At 40.7% G+C, this 25,241-nt stretch overlaps 2 protein-coding genes across 2 annotated transcripts in view; one reads left to right on the forward strand and one right to left on the reverse strand.

Annotated features, from left to right (window-relative positions):
• The window catches only part of LOC6551267 (teneurin-a), a 126,834-nt gene that overhangs the window by 90,752 nt on the left and 10,841 nt on the right, over positions 1–25,241 (reverse strand). Inside the window, exon 3 of the mRNA XM_026982279.1 lies at positions 9,901–10,467. Within this exon, the coding sequence (XP_026838080.1) occupies positions 9,901–10,046 (146 nt within the window). The 5' untranslated portion in view covers positions 10,047–10,467. The remainder of the gene's footprint in view (positions 1–9,900; positions 10,468–25,241) is intronic.
• LOC6551268 lies at positions 4,705–5,850 on the forward strand. The gene is made up of 2 exons (XM_001978347.2): positions 4,705–5,335; positions 5,402–5,850. The coding sequence occupies exons 1-2, from the start codon at positions 4,897–4,899 to the stop codon at positions 5,746–5,748; spliced, it is 786 nt and encodes a 261-aa protein (XP_001978383.1). The 5' UTR covers positions 4,705–4,896; the 3' UTR covers positions 5,749–5,850.

The following is a 25,241-nucleotide window of genomic DNA, read 5'->3' on the forward strand; positions in this document are numbered from 1 at the left end:
CATCCAACGGAGCTGCAGCAAAAACTATTTGAAAATGATAAATATCTTCTTGGATCTAGGAAACATCTCTTTTTCCCACCCAACAAATAATTGAATATTTACGTAAGATTCGATATTTGTACATATTTTCTATTCCACTTAAGCGCTATTGACTCGGCTACTCTTGGATGGAACACTATTGGCAGCACTGATTGTTCTACTTGTTTGGGTTTGTATCTTTGTATCTTTTCTAAGCCAGCGAGGAATCGCATCACGTGCAGCATGGAGATCCCCCCGCCCGTACAACCATCACCGCTTTTCTCGCACTGTATCTGTTTTTTATGCTTCTTCTATTTTTATTTTTATTTTTATTCTGGCTCTGTGTGTTTGTTTCGGTCCAAATCCATTTGAGGCAGCAGGAGCTGGCACTTTTTTTCGGCTCAGGCTCTGTGTGGCTTTAAACCCAAACCAGAAACGGAAAACCAGAAACAAAAAGAGAATACAATGATCGGAGGGACGAGGGAAGCAAGTCGCGGCTCTTGGGCGCCTTGGCTTTTGTGGTCAGTCAGTTTTGGCCGTCTGTGATGGTCGTAAAAATACCCAAGAGATGTCGAAGGCATGTTGCAAAATTTCAAGCTCAAGTCGAAATGGCAGCCAAAGTCTGTTCCACACTCACACGTAGTGCAAAACACCAAAACACCGAAGGAGCGCACACACACAAAGCGCAAAGTTGCCTGTTTGGATTTCAAATGGTCAAAATGTGGACATTTGCTTAAAGAAAGAAAAAAATCCAGATACCAAGATACTTCTTTGTGTCCCTCTCCTTTCCACGAAACAAGTCTGGCGAAGAAGAGCTTGTTTTCGCATTTTTATGTCCATTGCAAAATGCGGTTTGGCCCATTCAAGAAGCTTATGTAATGCCCTACAACTGAGATTCCTTACAACAATGTGCCGACATGGCAGGCAACTAATTAAAATATTCAAATAACACTTGAATATACAGATCTACACTAGACATCCACCTGAACAGCCTTTAAAGATTAAGCTTGAGCATTATCTTGAGCAAGCACTTCCGCATGAAGCGAACTAAATACACCTGGATATGCATTATTATTAGCCCTGTGTTTTATGCGTAAGTAGCGCCCTTTGGCAGTCGACCTAGTTGGGTAGCCGGAAAATAAGTTGGTCTACAAGCTCCACAACTCGGGACCTCTCGGCTGCACTCGCCGTCTCTGTTTTATCCAATCCCTCTATCACTTGCACGCACTCACACAAAATTCCTGCTTTTATTCTTTTTTGCCCGCTTTTTGCCCATTTCTTTTTTTTAAATAAAAGTTTGCGTTTTAGCTTTAGCCAGATTTATGTTTTCCTGCTTGCGTTTGCAGAATTGTTGTCGGAAGTTTTTTGTGCAGCATCATGGCACACACACAGAAAGTTCTCAAAAAGACGTAATAAAAAAACAGAAATAAAACAAGAAGGGAAAAAATGAAGTAAGGAAAAGCCGGGCTCTGTGGCAGCTGGAAAATGGCAAATGGTTTGGGCCGGGGGAAGTGAGGCGACCGCAAAATATGCTCAGTAGCATTGATGCGCCTTTTGACCCGGCCTCTGACTTTGACACTGAAACCGAAACCGAAACCGAAACTGAAACTGAAAAAGAAGCAGCCAACATAAAACTAAGAAAGAGCTTTTCCCTGTGACTTGGCATTAGTCGAGCAGGAGTGCGTCTTATTAGCAGTTCCGTGTGGCGCTTACACAGCGAGAAAGTGCGTGTGCAGCTCAGAAGTTTGCTTAATATTAATGAGCATTTTAAATGGCTGGCTTACATGAATTAAGGTTATTCCTCGAAGGTTTAGCAAGACAGATTTTTTACATGTGCAACACGGTATTTATTTTCTTTTTCTAAATATCTGCACATCATTCATGGATATACGAGTGTGTATTATAAGATCAAAGGAGAGCAACTTTCTGCCCCAATTAAGGAAACCATGTAATGGATTTTATAAGAATGTACATCCCACTTTTCACTTTCAAGCGACCCAATTATGGGTCATGTTTATTCTGCAAGTGTGCGAAGTGGTAACCTTTCCTGGCAAAAAGAGCGCCCGAGGCCAGGACCCCATTTCACTTTCACTTGTCCAATTAGCTGTCGAGAATGTACTGGCAATCGGATGTTTAGTACTCCAGATGTCATGTAGTTCGTTTGGTTTTCCACCTCCACCTCCAAATCCTCATCCACATCCACCTCCTCCGATTCGGATTTGCTTTCATTTGTTCTGGCCATCACACCTGGCCTCCGGGGAAGTCGCAATGAAATCGAATCGAATACACTGAATTGGACATCATTAGTAGGGGCGTGGGTCGTGGGGCGTGGATGGGGGGCAGTAGGTTAAGGAGTTCACCTTGTGAAAGTTACCCCCGGAGGCAGGTGAAATGACCAGAGGAATGGGCAATTCGTAGGTCGAAGATGAGTCTGCCTCTTCATCTTTCAGTTGGACTGTACGACTGTAATTGAGATGGGTGCAAAGTGAGAAAGGCAGAGAAGAGGTCCTTCTCGTCCTTCGGTTGTCTTTGGTTGTCTTTGGTCCTCGAGTCCGCCAGTCGAGTGGACCCAAACAACAAGATGTCATATCATCGGAATGGCAGTCTCATTACGAGACTTTGTTCATCGCCTTTTTGTTCGTTTCCCTTTTTGTTGTGTCTTTTGAGCCGGCATTAATCAAAGGTCTTAGGGTTAATGTTTCGCCAACCGACGTGGTGGGGATATCAAAACGATTGCGGTCATAATTATAGCGCTGGGAATAGGAGACTTGCTGCCTCAGGGGGAACTTCGAATGCAAATGTTTAAATCCCTCGCTTTCAAGCTGATTTGTTTCCTATCCACCTTCGTCCGATTGTTGTGCTATTTTCTTGGCCATTGCTGTGCGTATATAGAAGTGTACTGTATTTATTTACCACACACACACACTAAACTAAGCGACTGTTAATGACGCAATTTCCGCAAACGTAAACAGAGGCCTTTGGCAACCTTTGAGGGTCAGTTGCTTTGGCCAACTTCTTGGGTGTTGTTGGCGAAAGCTAATTAGCTTAGCGCGTTTAAATCGCCCGTGCATCGCTCATTTCTAAGGCATCTCTCTCTATCCCCACCCTCTATATACTCTGCTATATACAACATATATATGTATATATAAACGGGTGTGTGCCCCCGGAGAAATGGCTGTCGATAAATAAAATAAGGGGGGAGTGCCTCGAACAAGCCACAAAATACGAAAACAACAACTTGGATAACCCTTTTTCAACAGACAATTCCAAGCCATTACACTGAGAAATGTGACACAATTTGAATAACATTTAAAGTAAAAATTGAGCATCAATTCGGTTTGGATACCGGCTTTTTTCTTTCTTTTTTTGGTGGCATTTGGACATACCAAGCCAACTCCTTGAAGTGATGGATTTGCCTGAAGAGAATATTTTCTTGGGCCTTTTCTTTCACCCATTTTCCGGGGCGTCTTTTCGCTGTTTCTTTTATTTTTACCCCGCCTTGAATTTGTGTTCTTGTTTTTTTTACTTTGTCTAAATTGCGTAAATTATTGGCATATGTTGTCTTCGCAGTCCTGTCGAGAGAGGCAATGAAACATTTTTAACCCTTTTCCTTGGAAATTGACAGGGGCGTAGGTTGGCGGAAGGGGCTTGGGGGGAATGTCGATGTCGGCGTGGCATTTTATTCCATTTTGCTGGCCGTCTTGCGCTGTGTTCTCCCCACTTTTTGTTGGCTCCACCCCCCTTAACCGCCCTTATTGGGCGCCTCTGTCTGGGTGCCAGTTGGCTGTCATTTATCCCCACTTCGAGTTCAGTTTCGGCTTCCACCAATTTTCTCCGGCTCCTCTCGCTCACTTTCTTTTTTTATCATTTATGGCCGTCGTTCTTTGGCTTTTTATGTGCGCTATTTCGCGAAGTAGAACAATAGCCGCCCGCCAGCTCATTCAACCCACTGGCAAGTCGTGGATCCAGGATTCCAGGATCCCGAGTCCTGCGTCCTGAATCCTGAATCCTACTGCTCCTGCTCCCACTCCCACTCCAACTTCATCTTCGTGTGCCTTTGTTACAGCAAAACGGGCAGGGTGAGCCACTACTGTCCTTCACTATCGCTCGTTGCGCCCTCGCGCTACTTTATTGTCTTGCCAAAAGAAATAGACTTTTAATATACTTGGCCATTCAGGGCACAAAACATGGTGTGGAGCTCCCAGGGAAAACTCTTTTTTCCTTCCCCACACAACTGCCAGCAAACACACGGAAAATAGAGCAAAAAGGGACAAGTGTCTGGGAGTGTGGAAATATTAGGCGATTTTGCCAGTTCATTGACTTGCCACAACAATAGTTTGAAGTTTGTCTGCCAAAATATGAGAGTCCGAATAAAATGGAACCAATTCGGGGAGCAGACTCGAAGGGAAGCGACGGAAAACAGAAGCTAAAAAGTTTTTCACTTTAATAGTTCGACCAATTTGAGAGTGGCTAAAAGGCCGGGATAATGGCAGCACAGGGAGTGCAAATAAAATCGCACTCCGATTTATTTGTACTTTTTGTGAGGCGCAATTTCTGACTTGATCAACTTAAAACTTTACAGCTTTATGCCCATCATTTCGGATAAAAATAGGTTCAAGTAAAATCCCTTTTTTTTCAGTCTATAAAACAAGTTGGCCTTGATTTCACAGTTGATTTTTAGTTCGAACATACACAGCCTGATTGTCTCAGTTTGCACACCACACAGTAACTGAGCACAACACATAGAACAAAATTCCCCAATATTGTTGTTTCAGATCTAGAAAATTTGTTCACTTCATTCTGCAGAGCGACTGAGGATTCCCTAGTTAAGACTACCCCAGAGAACCTCAAGCTCTAGTCTAGTCAGTGAAATAAAAGATGGCCGAGAAGAAAGCTGCGGACCAGAAAGATATAGCCAGTGGATCCAAGAGCCGAACAAGCCGCGTGGGGGCCCAAAATAATGCTATATTTGCTCGACTTTTTGCCAGTTTGGATGCCGAACATCGTAAGCTGAAGGAGTTGGAGGCGCGCAGATCGCAGGTCATTGAAGAAATGAAAAACTTAAGGACTCTACTCTTTGCGGAGAATCAAAAACTGCGGCAGACCGTGGCGCCCATGCCGGGAAGTAGTCCCTTACCCATTCCAGCCACCAGTGCTAGTCCCGTCGTGAAAAATAGTTCTGGGAAATCCTCGGTTACAATTGCCGAACCACCAACACAAAGACCCAAGGCGAGTACTTCCCAGGTTTTAAAGAAAAAGGGAAACCGACGAGGTCTTATGGTTCCAACAAGGAAAAGCAAACAGAGAATCGCGCTGGGTAAGTGGTTTATCAAAACTAAGATATGCGACTAGATCTGATCAAATTCGAACTGCATTCATCTAGACAACATATCAAATACCAGAGAGGACATGTTAGACGAGATCGATGCATCCGCGGGCTCCAATTTGCGGACTTTGGAGCTGCGAAGATCCAATTTAGCGGATCGAGCAGATGTAGACGAAGTTTTGGTCTCGCTGCCAGCACTATTTACTTTGTGGAATCCCAATTTGCAGACCACATCTGATAGCAACGATTCTAAGGCCTTGGAAGTGCTTCATAATGCCGACCAAGATGCAAGCTTTTATCTGCCAAGTGCCGATTCCTTGTTCAAGGACATTCTGGGAGCTGATTCAACCCCCATAGAGCTGAATTTGGCGGAAATCGTTGAAAATGAACACGACGCTGATTAAAACCCCATTCTCGAGCTTCTTCTGATAGCTAATCAAACTCTGAACTGCAGCGATTACTGGATCTGGCAACAATAACCCAATGCAGACATTAAATTCAACAAACCCAGCGTTTTCATTGGGATAAACTACCAGGCTATTAGAAAAATCGATGGCTTACAACTTGGAATAGTTGAATTGCTCACCGCACGACTACTTAGGTTTTCAGGGATCAAAGGCAAACAATTTTCCTGTTGATGCCATCAAAAATGTGGCAAAATATTTACAGACAAGTGAGGGCCTATTATTATTTTTGGGATGGCAGAAAATCTGCACATGCTCATGTCATATTCGGTCAACTTTTCTCAGCATATCTTGTGCCTTTTTTTGCTGCCTTGTTTCTTATTCAATTTGCCGACCCTTGGTCCCCTGTCTCAAATTGAAGTCCTGGGGGTCGAGGACACTCTCGACATCCATATCAAAACAAATTAGTTGCCAACTGTCCGAAACAAATGTTGTCTAACGAGCAAAATCGAGTTGTCTCCCATTGCTATAAGAATACACTTGAACTAGGTTGGATATACACATAAATATATACTATATATTTTTGGCATAGGTATGCACATATGTATGTATGTATGACATGTCCACTTCTTGGGAGTTTCGCAACTTATTTGTCCAACGAAATGATATGAAAAGCTCAACATTTCAATCATAATGTTCATCACGAATTTTTCCTATTTTCCTGTCTTTGGGTGGAGATGGTGGGACTTATTGATTGGACTGGGTCAAGAGGTTATGTTTTGTGTGTGGGATTTTTGCTAGTGAAATGCACTTGAAGTGCAAAACTAAACTTGCAAGTCAAACCTGAAGCTACAAAAAATAGGAGAAAATGGGAAACTCGAGAACTGAAAACTGAACTAAGGCAAACCGAAAACTAAACAAGTTTCTGGCTACCGAAAAACCACCTGACCCATACGAGCACACACAAATTACTTATGTGCGGATGGTGGGTGGTGGTTCGATGGGTGGTTCGGTGGGTGGCTCACTGGGTGGTTACACATTTCATTTTTTTTTTTGGTTACTGTTGTTGTTTGTTTTCAAGTAGGTCATTAGAGAGGCCTTCGCCCTTTGCCCAGCCACTTGAATTATTAAATTCCCCCGGCAGTTGAGCGAAGCGAAACGAGGCGCTTTTCCTGCCCTCGCTCCTCAAATATGCACATTTTTATATACATATACAGCCATCCATCCGTCCGTCCATCCATCCATCCGTCCATCCATCCATCCATCCATATATACATGCATACATATATAGTAAGTCCTATTCGCATTCGTAATCGTATTCCAGGTCTGCCAGACTGTTTCCATAACTTACCTAAAAGTGGCGAAAAAAGAGAGAGAAACAGAAATATTTATTGTAATTTTTGTGCTTTGAATTCGAGCAGCTTAAAAATGGGAAACTTTGACATTCAAGGGGACATAAATCAGCTGGAGAAAAAGTGCAATTTTGTTCTAGCACATATAGGTCAGGCATAAAAAATGATATATGTACATTTGAAATCCTCTTACTCCTGTTTTGCTTACAAAAAGCTTAAGCATCGATTTGTCACCCACAAAAGGTACTTTTAACCAATTTCAGTGCCTTTTTTTCCGCTCCGCAATTTAGTATTTAGCTATTTAAGTTGGAGTGAATTCTAGAGCACAGCCCGTTGTGGCCGCGTTCGGCTGGCAGTCCCATAAAAAGTAATTGGAATTTTCATTTAATATAAAAGCTGAGCGCACAACACAGGCAGCGGAACACAATCTAACCCACTTGGCAGCTTGCAATCGCACAACAACCAAAAACTATGCATATAAACGGGGCCACTGATGTTAGGATGTTGGGATGTTAGGATCGACCCACCCACCCGACTCCAGGAAACCCTCTCGAAAAATCCATCTCTTCCATTTTGAACTGGAAAAAGGATACAATGTAGCCAGTGGAGCAGGAGCATCATCATCCTCATCCTCATCCTCGTGGATATGTGTATCCCCGTGCAGGCTCGGCTCGTTGCTCATAAAACTCACTCAAGTAAAAGTACGAATGGTTTTCGATATGAAATGCATGAAACTGACAGGCAAACATATTGCGCCGCATTGCCGAAACCCGCCCACGGCCACGCCCACGCGGCCCAACGCCCACTTTTCCAACCCACTACACCGGGGAATAAAATCACATAAGCATCTTATTTTCACTCATTTAGTTGGCCTCCAAATATTTTTCCTTTTTCTGTTTGAATCTGGCTTTCGGATTTTTTAAACTTTTTTGTTTACCTAGTGCCCAAAGTTTGCTCGATTTTAATATAAAATCGTGAAAGCAGTTTCGAATGCGGTCATTATGCAGTATAAAAAAATAATAATAATTTTAAAAAATATTTTAGTTTACTGCATGTGAAATCGCTGAGCATCCTTAAACAAATTTCAACAAATACCTACAAAGTTGCATGGTATTAAAAAATGTTAATTTAACTCAAATTATTTTACAAAATGTATAGAATTTTCATATTTGTTTGAAGTACTGATTAATAGGCAATTCCTGAACAGTTGGCACATTTTTCGTGCTGTGCAGCCAGCCTCTTGTATCAGTTGGCTGACTGTTGGTTACCACTTGGCGATGTTGCTCCGCATACAGATCCACATCCACATCCACATCCTCAACCTCAACCTCCATCTCGTCCTCGTAAGCTCTTCCATCTGTGTGCCCTCGTTACCGCCCCTTCGCCCCTCCGGTCATTGTTGTGGGCTGTGTATATATACGAATTGGATATATCTATGTATATGTATACATATATATATATTGTATCCCAGTGCGAACTCCGCACCTCTCGCCTGTCTATTTATTCAGATATGAAAATGCATATTGTACACTCGACTCACGCCGCTCTATATGGGACATTTCTTTATCATCTCCATCTGCATATACACACAGATATTTTATCCTTTTTTCAATATGCAACTCTGTGGCAGTTGAGTGTGTGTAGGGAAAACGGACGGACCGAAAAAAGGATATATGGATGGGTACAAAATATAGGAGCTACTCATCGAGGCGTGCGTTTATTGCAATTGTGTTCCAGTTTCTTGCGTTTGAATTGGAGATGATTGCGCCGACGAATGGAGTCTCAAAAAATGAAAACAAAGCAACACCTTTGGGTGACATGGCAATAAGGGAACTGTTTGTTTTTTAATAAAACTCAAGGGGTTTTAAATGCTCTCTGGTTCACAGTGTTATTGCTACGTGCTCCGATTTCTGTCAGTCATTACTAGGTGAAATATTTAGCACATAACTCGTTTATTTCTGTATCCAACCATTGGATTTTCCTTAGGCACACAACACTGAAGCCCCATTCCATTATTCAAATGACTTCTTGTTGTGCTTGAAAACACTCGAAATGCAAACTGTTTAATTATGATACAAAGCACTTAACTCGGCACTTCTGTAATTTATATTTTCCTATTGAAATTTCCGTTTAATTGGGGTTTAAAGCACATTGCCTTCTAGGCTGACGTTTATTTTGCTACTTACATTGAGTATCGAATGGCTGGCAACGTTTGCTTTTGCCCAGAATTGCTTGTATTCCCTAATTATAACGTGTATTGCAGCGCAACAAGAACCACAGACCCGTGGACTCGATTGTTAATTAAGTCTTAAATCTGTGGCAATATTTCGGTAATGATAACAAGGCAACGCCAGTCAGACAGCACTGCGATTCGGTTGACCCGAGTTGACCTGTGCATAATCGCCATTTGCCTTTGTGCCCGGCATTTTGATGGCGTTGTAAATTCGCGATGACACTCGACTTAATTACAATTATTTGCACAGGTGTGCAGGTGACTGCACTTGCGGAAAAATAGGTGCAATTTTTAGGTATTTAGTATTTTGCTAAATTGTATCTAAAAAATGTATTACATGAATAAAACGATTTTAATGGGGTGATTTTAAATATTATATAGATCGCAAATTAAGCCCACGTACTCTATAACAAATGTCTTATATTTATGATGCATGTAATTTCCTTTGCATTACTTTCGACTTAAGAAAATGCTCATTATAGCATTGTAATATATACTACATGAGTTTCGGAGAGTCTTAAAGTGTATTTGAAGTATTTTTTGAAGTGCATCGAGTGCATTATTTACCTGCTGGAATGGTTCGGCTCGTGGGCAAAGGGCTCAGCGTAGATATTTCGCACGGGGGGCACTCGGCGGGGCAGGGGCGGCGGCACCGGATTGTAGCCATCCATGATGGTATCACAATCGGAGTACTTCATCGATTTCATAGTCATTTTGTGTCTGGTATTCACTGTACCGAGAGTGCGACAGGGCACTTTACTTAACGATTTATGTCGATTATTTATTATTTAATTATGCGTTTTTGTTTCGGTTTCGCGACGTTGCATTCGCTCTTGTCGTTTATTAATTATTACAACTATTATTACTGTTAATGGCAAGTGCAGGATTTAACCCTTCAGCGGCGATCGCGAGTCGTCTGCACCCCGTTCGATGCATGGACAGGGGCTGGAGGGGCCCACAGGGGCCTCGGTGGCATTGCCACCCGCGGATGGATGTGTATTCCCCGCGATTCAATGAAAATCTCTGCGTCGAAATCCGTATCTGTCGGATTTCCACTCGCTCTGGATCGCCGGTAATCTTTTCCTTAAAGTGTTTTTAAATCTTTTTCATGGCTGCCAATTGGTTATTTCCGATCTGAATGGGAATAGAAAATATTTATGTGAGTAATTAAGTGGGGTTGTCTTAAAGACAACAACCTTGTGACCTTCGTTACGCTTTACTATGTCCTTTTCCTGTTTCTCTTTGATCAGTTAATTTCTCTTCTTTGTGAAGATATTCCCTCCAACGTTTGATAACCAGTTTAGAAATGCCCAATATTTTAAAATATTTTTAATTATTTGCTCGAAGCATATTTATCAAAGTCTATTTTATTACGTTTCATTCAATTAGTTTTTATTTTTTCTAATATTTACTTGTAATTATAAATATAATTAAAGTTGCATTAATACTGATTTCCTAAACATGTAAATCGACCTTTTTATTCGCCATTTAAGTAAACATTTAATCAAGCGTGTAATTAAAAGCAAAAATTCAAACATTTTCCCTAATTTCCCACATTTGCCAGCGACTGGCAAAACTCTCCTAATACCGCTTAGCAAATGTTAATTGTTTTTCCCCTGATAACAACGATTGCATTTGCGTAATCTGTATCTGTTACCATCCTGCCCGTTCCGCAATCTATATATCTATCGATTTCATTCCCGAGTTCCAACCAAAAATCATTCTTGGCTCCATTTCAGCATTTTCAAATATCCGAAAACTGGTTTTCCTTCGGCCAAAATGGAAAAATCGAGGGGAAAATAGGGGGGAGCTGCTGGGCAAACAATCAGAATAAGTGTGGATTCCATTTTGGTATCTGGCAGTTTGTAGTCCCATGTCCGACTGACTGCCAATGGCCAGCATATTTGTTACACTTGCCGCCCTCTTTATCCGATTGGACTGCTGCTGCTGGTGTAGACTGGTGTATGGCTCTAATCACAAAATCCCACCCATGATGTGCCCAGACAAAATATTCAAAGTCATCGTGTAATATTGGAAAAATACTTGGAGCTGTGCGGGGCTTTTGGATTTTCGATTGGGGATTGGGGATTGTGGAGCGGCGGGCGCCAATGCCAAACAATTTCAAATGTAATCCGTTATTGTGGCCAGGCCGATCGAAACGTTTTCGTATCTCAACCTGTATCTGTATCTGTGGGATACAATGGGCCAACACGGCAGCAGCACGGGCTCGGGATAATGCGGCATATCTTTGGGATTTTCATCTCAAATTAAATTTATGATATGGCACAAAAATTGAATAACACCCAGCCGGGCACGAAGTGAATCAAAATCAATCAAAAGATGCCAAACCAAGGGAAAGGGCAGCCTGGAGAAGGAGGAGGGAGTAATACTAAGGGCTCTTCGACAGCAGACAGCAGACACCTCAAATGAACCGCAGAGATGCAAGTGCATCGATGCAGATGCAAAATAGGGAAAACAAGGCAGTGGCGTAGGGACTTTAGCACTGAGCAGGGCTTCCAAAAAGCATTATTTATAATTAATGACGGAAGATGTTTTCTTGATATATAAAATAAAACATAACTGTTGTGAAAGCAGCAATTATTCGAAGCTTAAAAATATTTTAACTAACCGCTTAGCCAACTGAAACCCCCTTCCTAAGCCACTGACTACACAAATGCGGTTGCAAGTGCAGTTGCAGTAACAACGACTCGACCGCAAAATGGTCAGTTCCTTGCTGCATTTTGCATGGCCATATAGACAAAGATGTATCGTATCTTCCGCTATCCTGGCAAATTTCTCATTAATCAAACACCAAAACACTGAATGATTTTAGGAAGCATTAATTACCACAACGCAAGCGAATCGAATGCTTCATTAGATACAGATACACAATCCGCATCTTTTTCCACAGCGTTGGCTAATGAAATACTTTCAATCATAAACGAAAATAATTTCACGTTCATTACGGAAACAGCGAAGAACGAAAATACCACAACCAAACAGCGAAATAATAACCCAACAAAGAACTCACATATCCATTGCTGTTACTCAAATATTTCAGTAACGCGTATCTGATACATCAGAAAACAAACAAGAATGGCTTGTAATCGCATAATTTCTGTTCGAAAAGCGAATAAAAAATAAGATACACGTATGTGAACAAATTTTGAGAAGGGTGAAAAGAATGCCGACACCACGACAAAAAAGAAAACATTTTTGGTATTTTGCCAATCAAATTGTTTTAATTCCTCCAAAAGAATATATATATTGAAAAAAGATAAATGATAAATTGTTAATATTAATGCATCCAGGGAATTTTTTGTACTGGTATTTATGGTTTATTATGGTTTTGTTTGTTAAAAATACTTGATAATGCCGTTATTTTATGTCTACATATTTAATTTTCAGAAAAATGTATTTTTTTTATGATTTCTCGTAGCTTTAATGACAATTTCCGTTTCGTTTTGCCAAACATTTCTTATCCAAACATTTTCAAAACCTTACATTACTCAAAGCGTATCTTGCAGGCACTGGAAAATTTCGGTTGTTCTGTAAAATCTCTAACATTCCTATGATTGATCCCTGTGGCCTGTGCTCAATGCATACATATATGGGTTCTCGGAATTCTGCGGACAAATATCTTCTGGTCCAAAACGCATAGCGCTGATATGAAATCTACTGGCTGTTTGGCCGAGGCCGAAAAGCAGCTAAAGATTTACTGGCCAAAGGCACGGATACCGCTCCCCGTTTTCAGCTTCAGCTTTCAGTTTTCCACCGTTCAGTTTTCAGATGCCCAGAAATATTCCAGCTGAGCTTGTCTGGCAGCGCATTAATCTCCAGCTTGGCTACCAGGTTCGCTGCACTCTCCACGCGGCCTACGCGAAAAATGCAGCGCGAAAAAGAGGCAGCCACGAAAAGGGGCGGTGGCAGGGAGGGGCTTACACTGGAAAAAGAGGGGTCAAGGTGCTGCAGATGTGACTGCTCTAAAGGCAATAGAATGCTGGTATTATTCAATTCATAAGTTATTTGGAAACCCATGAAGGGCTACTTTTTGTAACTAACAGTTAGCAAAATAAAATGATGCCTTTTTAAGGGAATATTTTATAGAACCCCCTTTGCATTGCAGTGCATTTAGAGAGGAGCGACTGCTCCTTAAACATTTTGTTGTTTTGTAGTGCAAATCATGTCGACGCCCCTCCGCCTGCGCATTCGAAACCCTGCCCCTTTCGCCCACCCAAAATGCTACCAAACGAGTTCGCAGCAAGTTGCTCTGTCGAACAGCAAAAAACGAACAGCAACGACAAGTTTCCAGGTTTTCGTTAGGATGCAGCTTATAAGAAAAAGTAAACCGAGAAGAACGAAGCAAAAAAATCTATAAGAAAATAAGAGGAAACCTAAAGCGGAGCTGGAACTGGGACTTAAACTGGGACTGGGACTGAGACTCTGACTTGGACTTCAACTGCGACCGAAACGGACCATTGAGCATTGGGATTGGGGATTGGGGATTGGGGCTTGGGGATTGAGATTGGGCAGAACTGGTTTTCATCTGAAAAACCAGAAGAGGGCCTTGGTTATTTTCTCCCCCTTTACTCGCCGCCTGTCAGGCATCAAAATGTCAGCGGCTAAATGTAATTAAAATTGATTTTATTTCCCTACGAACACCACAAACATAAAACAATTAAATGGCGTCTAAGCCAAACCTTCCCCTCCCCCCATTCCCCAACTTGTGTCAACAATTTTTGATTGTTTATAAATAGCAGAGGGTGAGAAAAGTATGCCGACTCTTGAACATTTGCCACAAATGTCAAAAGTAATCATGATGCCCAACACGGCATGTCATTTTACTCACACTCCAGAAATTCAGAAATTCAGAAATTCAGAAATCCAGAAGATCTTCAACAAAACCAAAGGGTTGCCCAACAACATTTTTATGGTCGCTGGGGCACACAAAAACACACATATATTTCTCCAAAAATGTTCCCAGTTTTTATGAGTGGGTAGTGCGTGCCACATGAACAACGGGGGGATCTTGTGGGGGAAAACGCGGGCAAAAGTGCAGGGAAAATCGGAGGGAAGAACGAAAAGCCACAGTCCATATAAAATATGCTTTTCCAATTAGCGTTTATTTGGTTTTTCATTCTCTGTTTTATGTTTGCTCAGATAAACAACCAAACACCACAGTCTCGAATAATTAAGGCACACTGAGCAAACTTAAGCTAGTTCACTTTTCACATCACTAGTTGTAGTTTTTGTATAAACAACTTATATATTTTTTGTTGAATTCAATTAATACTATTCAATACTAAAGAAGCTTTCAATTACAAAAGACAAATGAAATATAGTATAGAAGATATACGATCAATTTGCATTTAGATCGTATAACGCAAACTCTACAATTATTTCAATTTAAATACTTGAATAAAGTAAATAACTTGCTATCTTTTTTTCACTGTTTATGGAAAGGATAATTCCCCACTTGGGGGATTCGATTTGGGGCCAAAGCTAATTGGCCAAAAGCCATTGGTGGCGAGTGTCACAGAAGATCATGATGCATCAAACAGCTGGCATTTTTCCAGCCGAAGATTTCCCCCAGCGAAGAAAATCCAGCGAGTTCAAGTATCTTTTTCCAAGAAGATCACTCAAAATAATCATGGGACTCGCAGCGAAAGCTCTTGTCACGATCGTTTCGTTTATGGAATTGGGAGCAATCTGTTCGATCGTTTTCTTCCGATTTTTGTGGCGTGGGGCAGAGAAAAGCAACCAAATGATGAGTGCCGCTTCAATATGCCAAAAAGCCACAACTGAATTATGAACTTATGAACCAGAATCACTGGCCATTCAAGCAGATTATAGTGGCCATAAATGCTGATCCGCCTTGATAATTTCATTTGCAGCAAGAAAAGCAGACGATCCAGGATTCCAGATGCAGCACGCAATCCGATTGGCAATCCTCGATGGCAATGACGCACATGATCGTTCAGAAAGTCGGTATCCCCCCGTTCTGCAGTCACACATAAATTAACGCCCCTGTCATAAGTAAATATATATACACAGATATGTATATGCACTGTGCATTTCAAGGTCTGGGGATGGTAGGGAGTATGTGTATATCCAGCGGATCGAGAAACCGCACGCACGCGTCTCAGTGAAGTAATGAATTCCCCCCTTTTCTTTTTGTTTAAATATTTTGCGTGCCTCGAGATTTATGTTGGTGTCGCAACAACAATTGCATGAGGGAAGCCGCATTTATTTGTCTTGAAAGTTTTATTGCTTTTAAATTTATGGCCCGGCTTCTTCTGCTCTTGTTTTAATTTTTTTTTGTTTTTTTTCTGATGATCATGTCACAGGGCGAGTGTTCACACCTACGTAATTATGGAAAATATTGTACAAAAATACAGAGACACATCTGCCGATGGACTTCCCCTTTTTCGAAATCTCTAAGAGATACTTATGGTTTTATGACCCCAACAAAGGCCCGTATTTCGTTTTAAAATCAACAGATCTAAAAGTAAGGGTACTTATATTTGTAGCTCTGCTTTAGAATTCGCCCAGAATTGTCCACCTATTTACCAAAGTATTTAATATTACACGTTAAACGAAGCTATCAGATTGAGTGCTGCGGTATTTCGGGTCTTTGTTTTAGGATTTGAGGTATGCGCTAGATTATGAGCTCTACATGGAGATTTTCTGCAAATGAAAATAACTTTTGTTGGCTATCACACACACACACTCAAGTTTTTCTTGGCATGTCAGAAGCCAGGTTCTTAGACTTTGTTGATAAGTTATCATGGCCAAAACAGAGGCATCCAACTCCCGGGGCTTTTAGCCTCCGCTCTAACCATTTCAATGAGATTAAAATCTTGAAAGACATTTTAAAAACATGAAAAATTTGCGTCAAGTAAACTAAACATAACAAAAGTCACGGAAAGACAAAGAAAAAGCATAAAGTTTTTCAAGTAAGATGCGGCGAAGGTTACTGCCCTGCTTTTCCAGAAAATGTTAATATTTATTGAAAACATAAAATAGAAAGGCGACACAAATAAACTTTTTTTCAGTCGCGTCTCCTTAACCTTCCCTTGAATTTCCTTTTTGTACTCTACTGCTCCAGCTTTTATTATAAGAAAAGCCAAGAAAAAAAGTAAAGTGCACATACATAAGCCTGCATAGACATCATAAAAAAGTTAAGCTCACAATACAAAGACGCAGATACACACATGCACACACAACAAAAGAACAATTTGTTATTTAATGAAACTGAAAATGAAATAAACTCGCAGGCAAAAAGCCAGCAGACGAAAAAAGCAGAATGTATCAGTAAGATGAAAGCATTAACGCACAGAATGCTAATATCTTATGCACACAACACAAGACACGCACATACTCGTACATTTACAGACTCAGATACAGATACGGACATATATGTGGGCACAGATATATGGGGCGCTTCTGGGGAATTACAACGGCCTATGAACTGAAACCGAAACTGAACTCCAAGTGGATCCCAACTGAACTGAATTTTGTCGTGTCTTTGATTATTATCTTAGCACACGTGGAAAAGCGAGCAGCATTCTTAATCATTTGTAATTTATTGTAATTATTGTAATTTGTAATATTTGTAATGCAAATATGTGCGCTATATGGTTTTCAAATGATATTTTTTAAAATTAAGGGTATTTAAACCATATATTTAATTTTGAAAGTAATGATATATACTGAAATTTACCAAGAAACACCCAATTTATTCAAGTGCAGCTCAGCCCGCGATATGCGCTCATAAAACCCAAAACACACACACATGGTCACCCATTTGTATCTGTATCTGCATCTCGCACATTAACAGAAGAGCAAAAAAAGAAGAAAATAAAGAGAATAAAGTTAAGCTAACAAAGCAAAGCGCCGAAACTCAAGAGGTTGTTTTCCTCCCGCGGAAAGGGGGCGCTAGGAAAATGTATGGGGGGATAAGTGAAAAATGTTGTAGGACAATTTCTGTCGTTTGCCTTTATGGATTAACCGAAGAAGAAAAAAATGCAGAAAATGGGAAGGGAAAATAAACCAAAGTCAGAGAGAAATTTAATTTAGCTATCTGCAATTTGCTATCTCTAAATAAATACCAAGTAATGATTGTCCGGCTTATAGGTAAAATCATCCTATTGTATTAATCCCATGCAAATAAGCATTTATGGCAACCTAAAATCAAATCAGATAATATGCCTATTTGATTTTGTTTACAAAGTGCTCATACATTTTATGAATGCGTGCGTTTAACAAATTAGACAAATCGTTAATTACTAATCCCATCTAAATATGAATTTATGGTTTATTTATTCCACGATTTCAAATCACATTTGATTTCATTACAAATATTGCAATTAACATTTAATGAACCCAAACAACCGACTGGGATGGACGTGTAAAATACCATTCCCACAGTTTAGACCTCTTCGAAAACGAAGTAATCCCCAGCCATTTGCCAACACTTGGGCAGTTGATTGTGTAACTCATCGCATCTATCAATGATTCCCATCGATTTCGAGCTAATTTCCACTTCCTCCTCGGCTGACACTTTTCCCCCACCACCACCACCACCACCACGTTACATTTCCCGTCTAAAGGGCTGACTGACTGACAGCTTGTTAGGAAAATACAAAACCAAGACGAAAAAAACCTTGGGATGCATCTGACGATCCGATACGATCCGATTCGAACCACGGCGATCTGCCCACACGATAGACACCCAAAACGCAAGAGACCAAGCCCCGAGTGGTGATGATGATGATCATCTGAACCCTTTTTATTGTAGTCTGCTGTTCTCCCACCCCTTCCTCCCAATTTTCGATCTCCACCCACTCAGGCCAGCTACACCGGCAAAAACTTTAAATACCCCTGATAAAATTGCTATTTTACGGATATCTAAACTCCATCTGCACCGCGCACTCTTTAAATAATACACGGATTTCATGAGAAGCAACTTTATTTCATAGATATTTAATTGGAAGGACCTAACCTTCCAGTTTTTTTCATTGTGTAAATTCACAAATCAGTAAAAGACTGTAGCATTTATTTGTCGCTTCGGCAAGCACAGAAATTGGATGAATTCGATGTCTGGGTCTAAGGAAAGTTCCGCATCAGTAAACCCGGCAACATTGTTGCATTTTAACAAGCCATTTTCGAAAAAAAAAAAAAAAAGTGGAAAAATCGACCCCACACATGTATCGTTAACGGTGCAACAACAGCTATAAAGGGGGAATATATCTTTGGGATCGCCGAGAACCGATCCGATGCGATCTGAGGCGATCCCCAACTTGAAAGCCTTGTAACTGGCTTAAAGATGTTGATCGGCTTATCGTTTTGCATTCGAAATGAGATGCAATCCACGGGTCTTGAAAGTATCTGTATCTTTATATCGCTGCATCTGGGATCTGTGAATCTTTGTATCTGCATATCCATCCGCGGCGACCGCCTGCGAAACGTTTTACACCCAATAAAGGCGTCAAGAGCGCCATAATAATTATCACAGACACAGGCCAACATTCCCATTCTCAGTTTTCCTTTTCGCCGGGCGACTATTAAAAGCCAACAAAAACAAAGACGATGGGGGCAAAAAAAAAAAAAGGAAAAACGATGAAAAACCAAAGATGCAGCCCATAAAATGAGTATGGTAAATAAAACAACAGTTGCCAGCGAATAAAAAAACAAGAAATATACACAAAAAAGTGAAATATGAAAAGGGGCAAAAGGAGTGAAGCTACTTGGGCTGAGATTTTCTTGGAATTACGAGTAATTACACAGGGGCAACATGTTTTGTGGCCGAAATTAGCAATGCTCTAGAAGATGCAATTAGCAAATACCTAAATTTTTCTGGCACTTGATGTTAATATTTTTAATGTGGCATTTTATAATTACCAGAAGGAACACTTGAATGCAATAATTAGGTATTATTACTTAAGCTATTTGAATTTTTTTCAGGGGTTTTCTTTAAGTATTGTAAAGTGATCTATGTAATTAAGAAATAAAGGAATACAATGGAAGTGGGTGCTTAATGACTTTCCGCCCCAAAAATCATTTACACCTCACGCCAAAGGAAAATCAGAGAAAAAAGTATCTGACAAATGAGCAGAGCATGGTGGGCGGGGCAGGGGGCGGCAGGTGAAGAGGAACAACTAAGGTGTTGATTGGCATCTTTGGATGCGGACTGCAGTTAGGCGGGCAATGCACTTTTCCTGACTTTCCCCTCTCCCCATTTATATGAAAAGCACTTTCTTCGTGTATTTGGCAAGTTGATTTCCATTTTCATTAGCTGCCTTTGGGCTTATTTATTTTGTTCCCTTTCCCTTGCCTTTTGCCTTTTGCCATTTGCATTTGCAATGAATGAACATTTCTCGCAAGACACGCATGCAAAACGAGAGGGAAAAATGCAGCCCAGTTGGCCCGAAGAACTCACAACTTCTTGACAACCGGGAGACAAACGTGCAACAATAATTGGCACACGGCCAGATATTCCAAGTCCATTGATGAAAAGCAGCCACATCGGCTACAGATACAGATGCAGATACACACTATCCATGCAGCGCATATATAACGATATGCCAGATGAAGATACAGCAGATCTTAACCCAGCGCTTTCGATTTAATTTTAGCCACTTGAATTTCCGCCGTTTGCCAGCCGTGGTTTTTATTTATTTATTTTTTTTTTTGTTGCTGTGCTGTTGCTGTTGTGTTTTTTTACGACCTCAGCCCCAAGTCGACATCACAAAAATGTTTACAAAATAGAAATAAGAGCATAAAATATTTTGTCGACTTCCGCTCGTAATCACCAATTAGTAATGCCACACTGACAAATATGCCAAACCGAAAAACTTGGACAAACGGCAAACAGCCGCTGGATGATTGGATAAAATGCTAGCGGGGAGTGGGATGATATATTATTTGTAATAAATTGCCGTCGCAGCCCAAAAAGACGCTGGAATCCTGCAAATGGCCCCAAAACTTGGGTCACACTTTCATCATTAGTCAGCCAACTACGGACTACTAAATTCAAATGAAATGAAATGAAATGCCCAGAATCTGCAAGATACATTTGTACGCAGATACACAGCATAGATACAGCTACAGATACAGACACTTTGCGCATTGTCAAATCTACCAAATCGAAGTGTATCCAATGGAACGCCAATTCCCAGGGGAGCAATTCACGCTTGGCCGTTAAAATGTATCTGTATCTGTGGCAGCGCCGCTCTGTTCCTTTTGCAGCGAAATGAAGCCAGAAGAAATTAAATAAAAATAGCAAAATGGCCGAAAAGCGTTCGATAGGCCTGAAATGTGTTTATGCGTTGATACAGCTTACATTAAAATATTAAATCTGTGTATATCAATGCCAAAATATAAAAAAATAAGTATATTGAAAAACTACAATGTATGTTCTGGAAAACTGAAAGTTTTAAAATGGAAAAAGTTCCATCGAAAATAAAGTAATTGACTTATAAATTTGTATACCAAAGCTCTTTAAAAATAGTGTTAAAAAAAATCTATAAACGAGTAACTATATCTATATTTTAATTTTGCAATTTTGCCTTAAAATCGCACGCATAAACATTGGGAAAATTCGGGGAAACTTTGGCATTTGGTCTCCCTTTGCATTTTCGCTCCATTTGGCTGCCTCTTTCGGGTTTCGCACTTCAATTGCTCCGCCCAGTCATCTTACACATTCGCATTTTTACCCAGGCTGACCAATCAATCGATGTGTATTTTCCCCCCAGTATTTTCCTTAGGTTTTCCCTTGATTTTTCGCGGGGCTTCTTCTTCGGCCGCCTCCTTTTTGACTCTCAATTCTACTAAAGAAAGATCAAAAGCGGCGAATAACCAACAAACAAATGAAAAAGAAAAAAAAAACGCCTGGGAAATGAGCTCAAGTGTTTGGTCTCCTCTTTGATTTCTCGAGTGGGTGTGGGCCTGGTTGTGTGTGTGTGTGTGTGATTTTCCACCCCTCGTGGAAAACGTGAAAAGTGCCTATACCGAATTGGCTCTTCTATGGGATTTTAATGCGTCGCGTTCTAGTTTCACTTTCACAGATTAATGAAGATTGTCTAATCGCATTGATTGATGTCTTTAGCGAAAAACTTTTCTTCGCGCGGTTTTCCAAGCGGTGCACGCAAAAATCTTGTTAAGTCTTGTGTCTTGCGGTTCGTTTGTTGTGGGTTTTTCGGTTCAGTTTTTGGGGTTTCGGTTCTCAAAAAGCTGACTGCACCGCGATATAAATTAATGAAAAGCGCTTAAGCGTCTGTCTGGATTTTATACATATACATATATATGTGTATATAGATGTGCTAAAGGAAAGTTGCCCCGAAAAGTTCGATGTGCGGTTGGGATAATCTTTGCAACAACCGCAGAACGAGAAACAGACGGAAAACAGGGGCAATTCGGTTTTCGGCAACAAGAAGAAACACTCAATGGAAATTAAAGCAATTTCCTGTAGCAATTTGAAGATGCTAAATTAAAATACAAACGATGGCGCAGAGCAAGGGAGATGCTAAAATACTCTATACTCTATCTGCATGCCGCCATTTGGCAAATCCGGCAATCCGGCAGATACATAGATACAAATACACCAAACACACACAAGTGTTCTACGACCGCCATTCATAGATATTTAATTAGCAGAGTGCCGGGCGTTAGAAAGAGATGGGCAAAAAGTGAACGAGCGAGATAGGCGGCTTGTAAATTGGCAATAATCTCAAACCGAATCTGTGCACTCGCAGAAAGAGGCGAACTTTATATGTATTTTAGTACATATATTTACATTTGCTACATTTATTTCATAAATGAATAAATCTATAGTTGCAAACGATGTACTATTTATACGAAGTCATCTGCAAATTGTAGATGTGTCGTTGACTACTGCTGGAGGCAGATTTTTTGCAGTGTATCTGGTGCACAGAGCAGCAACCGAACAGTGTCATCCGCAAAACCGAAAAACGTCAAGAGACGGCAGCGACAACAAAGTAAATGAAGATGAGCACTTCCTGCAACAAAAGCGACAACAACTGAGCTGAGGAAAATCGCAGGGAAATGCGGCGGCCGGGGAAAAATGAGGGAAATGCGGCGGCCGGGGCACACACGAAACATTTTTAATCGAGTGCAACGCCATGAATGAGCAGAAGTTGGATCAGGAAAGCAGCTGAAGAGCCCAAGAAGAACTCGTCCATTTGTTTGTGCACATCCACCACATAGACATATGTATGCATGTGTATATATGCGTGCAGCAGAGTTACAGATACTCGCGGTTTTTGTATCTTTTATACGAATGAGTTAAATGCTATGCTCGAGTTGAGTGAGTGATGCATCCCAGGGCGCATCCGTAAGATAAACAGGCGCAGCACGCAACGTTTAACTTTTCATTTGCAGCCCTTGCCGCTTTTGCAAGTATCTGTATCTTGTGCATATCGTATACTGTATACGGTATCTTGTGTATATTGTATCCTATATCTTGTGGGTGCCGCGACAAAGGTCACGGACATGCTACGTTGCAGTGCCGACTGCCCCGTGCCCAAAAAACAAACAGACATACGCGTAAACTGAACAAATCATTAAAAATATTTAACGAAGGAATGCGGCTGCATTCTGCGGGGCACAAGATAAATATGGGTGAAATAATAAACAAACTGAATAATCTCAGCAATTACGGCATTTTACAAATATTTGTGCATGGATTTTGGGGCCAGCAATGTGGCAAGATTACACGCATTTGTGGTATTTTAAGATCAGGGGTAATTTCAAATCAAACTGATGGGCAACTTTCTATATGTTTATCAAGTGATAAGGTTAATATTTAAAATACTAGTAACGGGTTAAAACAAGCTAAGAAATTAGTTTAAAATTACTGGATAAAAAAGGCCAAAAGAAAACTTTAACTCGTATTAGATACTCGTTATTAAGGAAGTCAGTTGGCCAATAATGAAGCAAATATTTGCACACCCAATAACTTAGAGCTACGAAAATAAAAGTCAAACTTCAGTCGTCGAAACTTTTGTGTCTTCTTGTTTCAGTCCAACTAAAATTCGGAATAAGCCAAGTTGAGAACGCCGAAGATGGCTGGGTAAAATTGGGAAAGGGGCTTTGCTAAAGGGGGATTTCATTTTTCGCCGAAATAGTGAATCAAGTCAAGAAAACCCTCAAATTTCCAAATGATTTAACTTGCCAGACACTTCAATCGGCTCAGACGCTCTCTTAAAAACTGCTGAAAGTGAAGCTACTTGAAATGAATGTGCGTGATGTGAGCTTCTTAACCCCCCAGCATACCCTTCCTTTAACCCTCTGTCGCCCAACTACTTATCCCATCAAAACGATTGAGATAGAAAATAAGACAGATATCGGGCGTTCGGGTTTCGGTTTTATCTGGCCTCAGAAAAGCAACAAAAAAAAGAGAAAAAAAACAAAACAAACTTACAAACTTGCTGGTGAAATGAGATGAGAGGAGAAGCTTTGGAGATTTCTTCGCTATTCTACGTATCAATTTGGGCATAAAGCCCATATGCAATTGAAGCCAATTGAAGCTAATCATTTGCTACTTAAATACGGGGACAACAAAGCACTGAACCCAAGAGCTCGCGACACGGCTGCAATAGATACAGATACATATCTCTGATCTAGAGTGCACAAAATGACAAAACAAACACTAACTGAAAGAAATTTCGACAAATCCCGTCGGATCTTAGTTATTAAATAAAATAGAAATATATCCATGCTTGGATATTTCATATTTGCGAGCCTACAAAATTCTTACTATGGAAATGGAAACTACTTAAACAAGCTACAGATCCGCGCAAAACTTCAATATTTTCTTTCTCTGCATTTCAATGACTAGATAGGTAGTCTAGACTCCATTGGGTATATGGTGATTGAAATAGGGGTTACCAAGTGGACATATCGCTCTCTATTACCGCCAGCGAAAACCTCAACAAAACATTCCACAGCATGCGGAAGTTATGGAAGTGATCTCATCTTTATAAGGGTGAGAGTTATGGGGGGACACTGCGATCGAGCTAATAGCCATTGTCTTTAATATATTGCTGCAATAAATTCCATTTAATTAAATTAAAAACTTATGGATTTTCAGCTGATGAGCATGCTTTCCCAATGTACCATCGCCTTGAAAATTCTGTGAGCTGCATTAATTGCAGCTAAGGCATTTTCCCTGCGCTCCAAAGTTTTTCCGGCCTTATGAAATATTGTTCAGCGGCCGAATCTCATCGCCAGGCGAAGTGCATTCCTTTCTGGAATGGGTTGTGAGAGTGGGCGGTGGGCGATGGGCGGTGGGCGGTTGGGTTTTCCCTGCATTTCCAAGTGGGTTACTCCGTGGTGTTGGATCTCGCATAGCCGCTACAGTTGGCTGCCAAATTGAGACTCTCGCATTGGCACGCGTCTGCATTGCATTTGACCTCGTTTTCGCCTAAGCTATGGTGCCATAAAGCCCGGAATTTCTGGCAAGCAAACAGTTCTGATGGAAAGAGCTGGGCATATCAGCATTAAATTATATTTTATGCGCAAATTATTTAAGTTGAGCACAAGTTGGGCAAAAATAGGAGCATTAGGCGCTGGCTGCTAGAAGTATTTATATATGTATATACTAAATTTGGGGGCTCATTATTTGAGTTGCATTTCTCCGGCGCTCTGCTTCTTATGCCATTTTTTTTCTTGGCTGATGGCCATGGCAAACAAAGCCATTAACTGGGCGGAAAAAGGGGGCGGGAAAATGGGTTTGGCAATTGACTCTTTAGCTTTTGATTTCGCCCCTCGGAAAATGCATTGATGCGTTGCATTTTCTATTCCTTCCTCATCTTCCGTTTTTTTTTTTTTTGGTAATTTCTGTCCTTTTTCTTTGTTTTTCGGCTGGAATTTGTTTTTTTTTTCAT

Source organism: Drosophila erecta, unplaced genomic scaffold, assembly GCF_003286155.1.
Source record: "Drosophila erecta strain 14021-0224.00,06,07 unplaced genomic scaffold, DereRS2 tig00000126-arrow-pilon, whole genome shotgun sequence".
Lineage (NCBI taxonomy): Eukaryota > Metazoa > Arthropoda > Insecta > Diptera > Drosophilidae > Drosophila > Drosophila erecta.

What these genes read in the sequence shown, in the direction of transcription:
- LOC6551268 (XM_001978347.2), top strand. Translation starts at nt 4,897, where the DNA reads ATGGCCGAGAAGAAAGCTGCGGACCAGAAAGATATAGCCAGTGGATCC. An exon ending in CAAACAGAGAATCGCGCTGG is followed by an intron (nt 5,336 to 5,401) that starts GTAAGTGGTTTA and finishes GCATTCATCTAG; the next exon opens with ACAACATATCAAATACCAGA.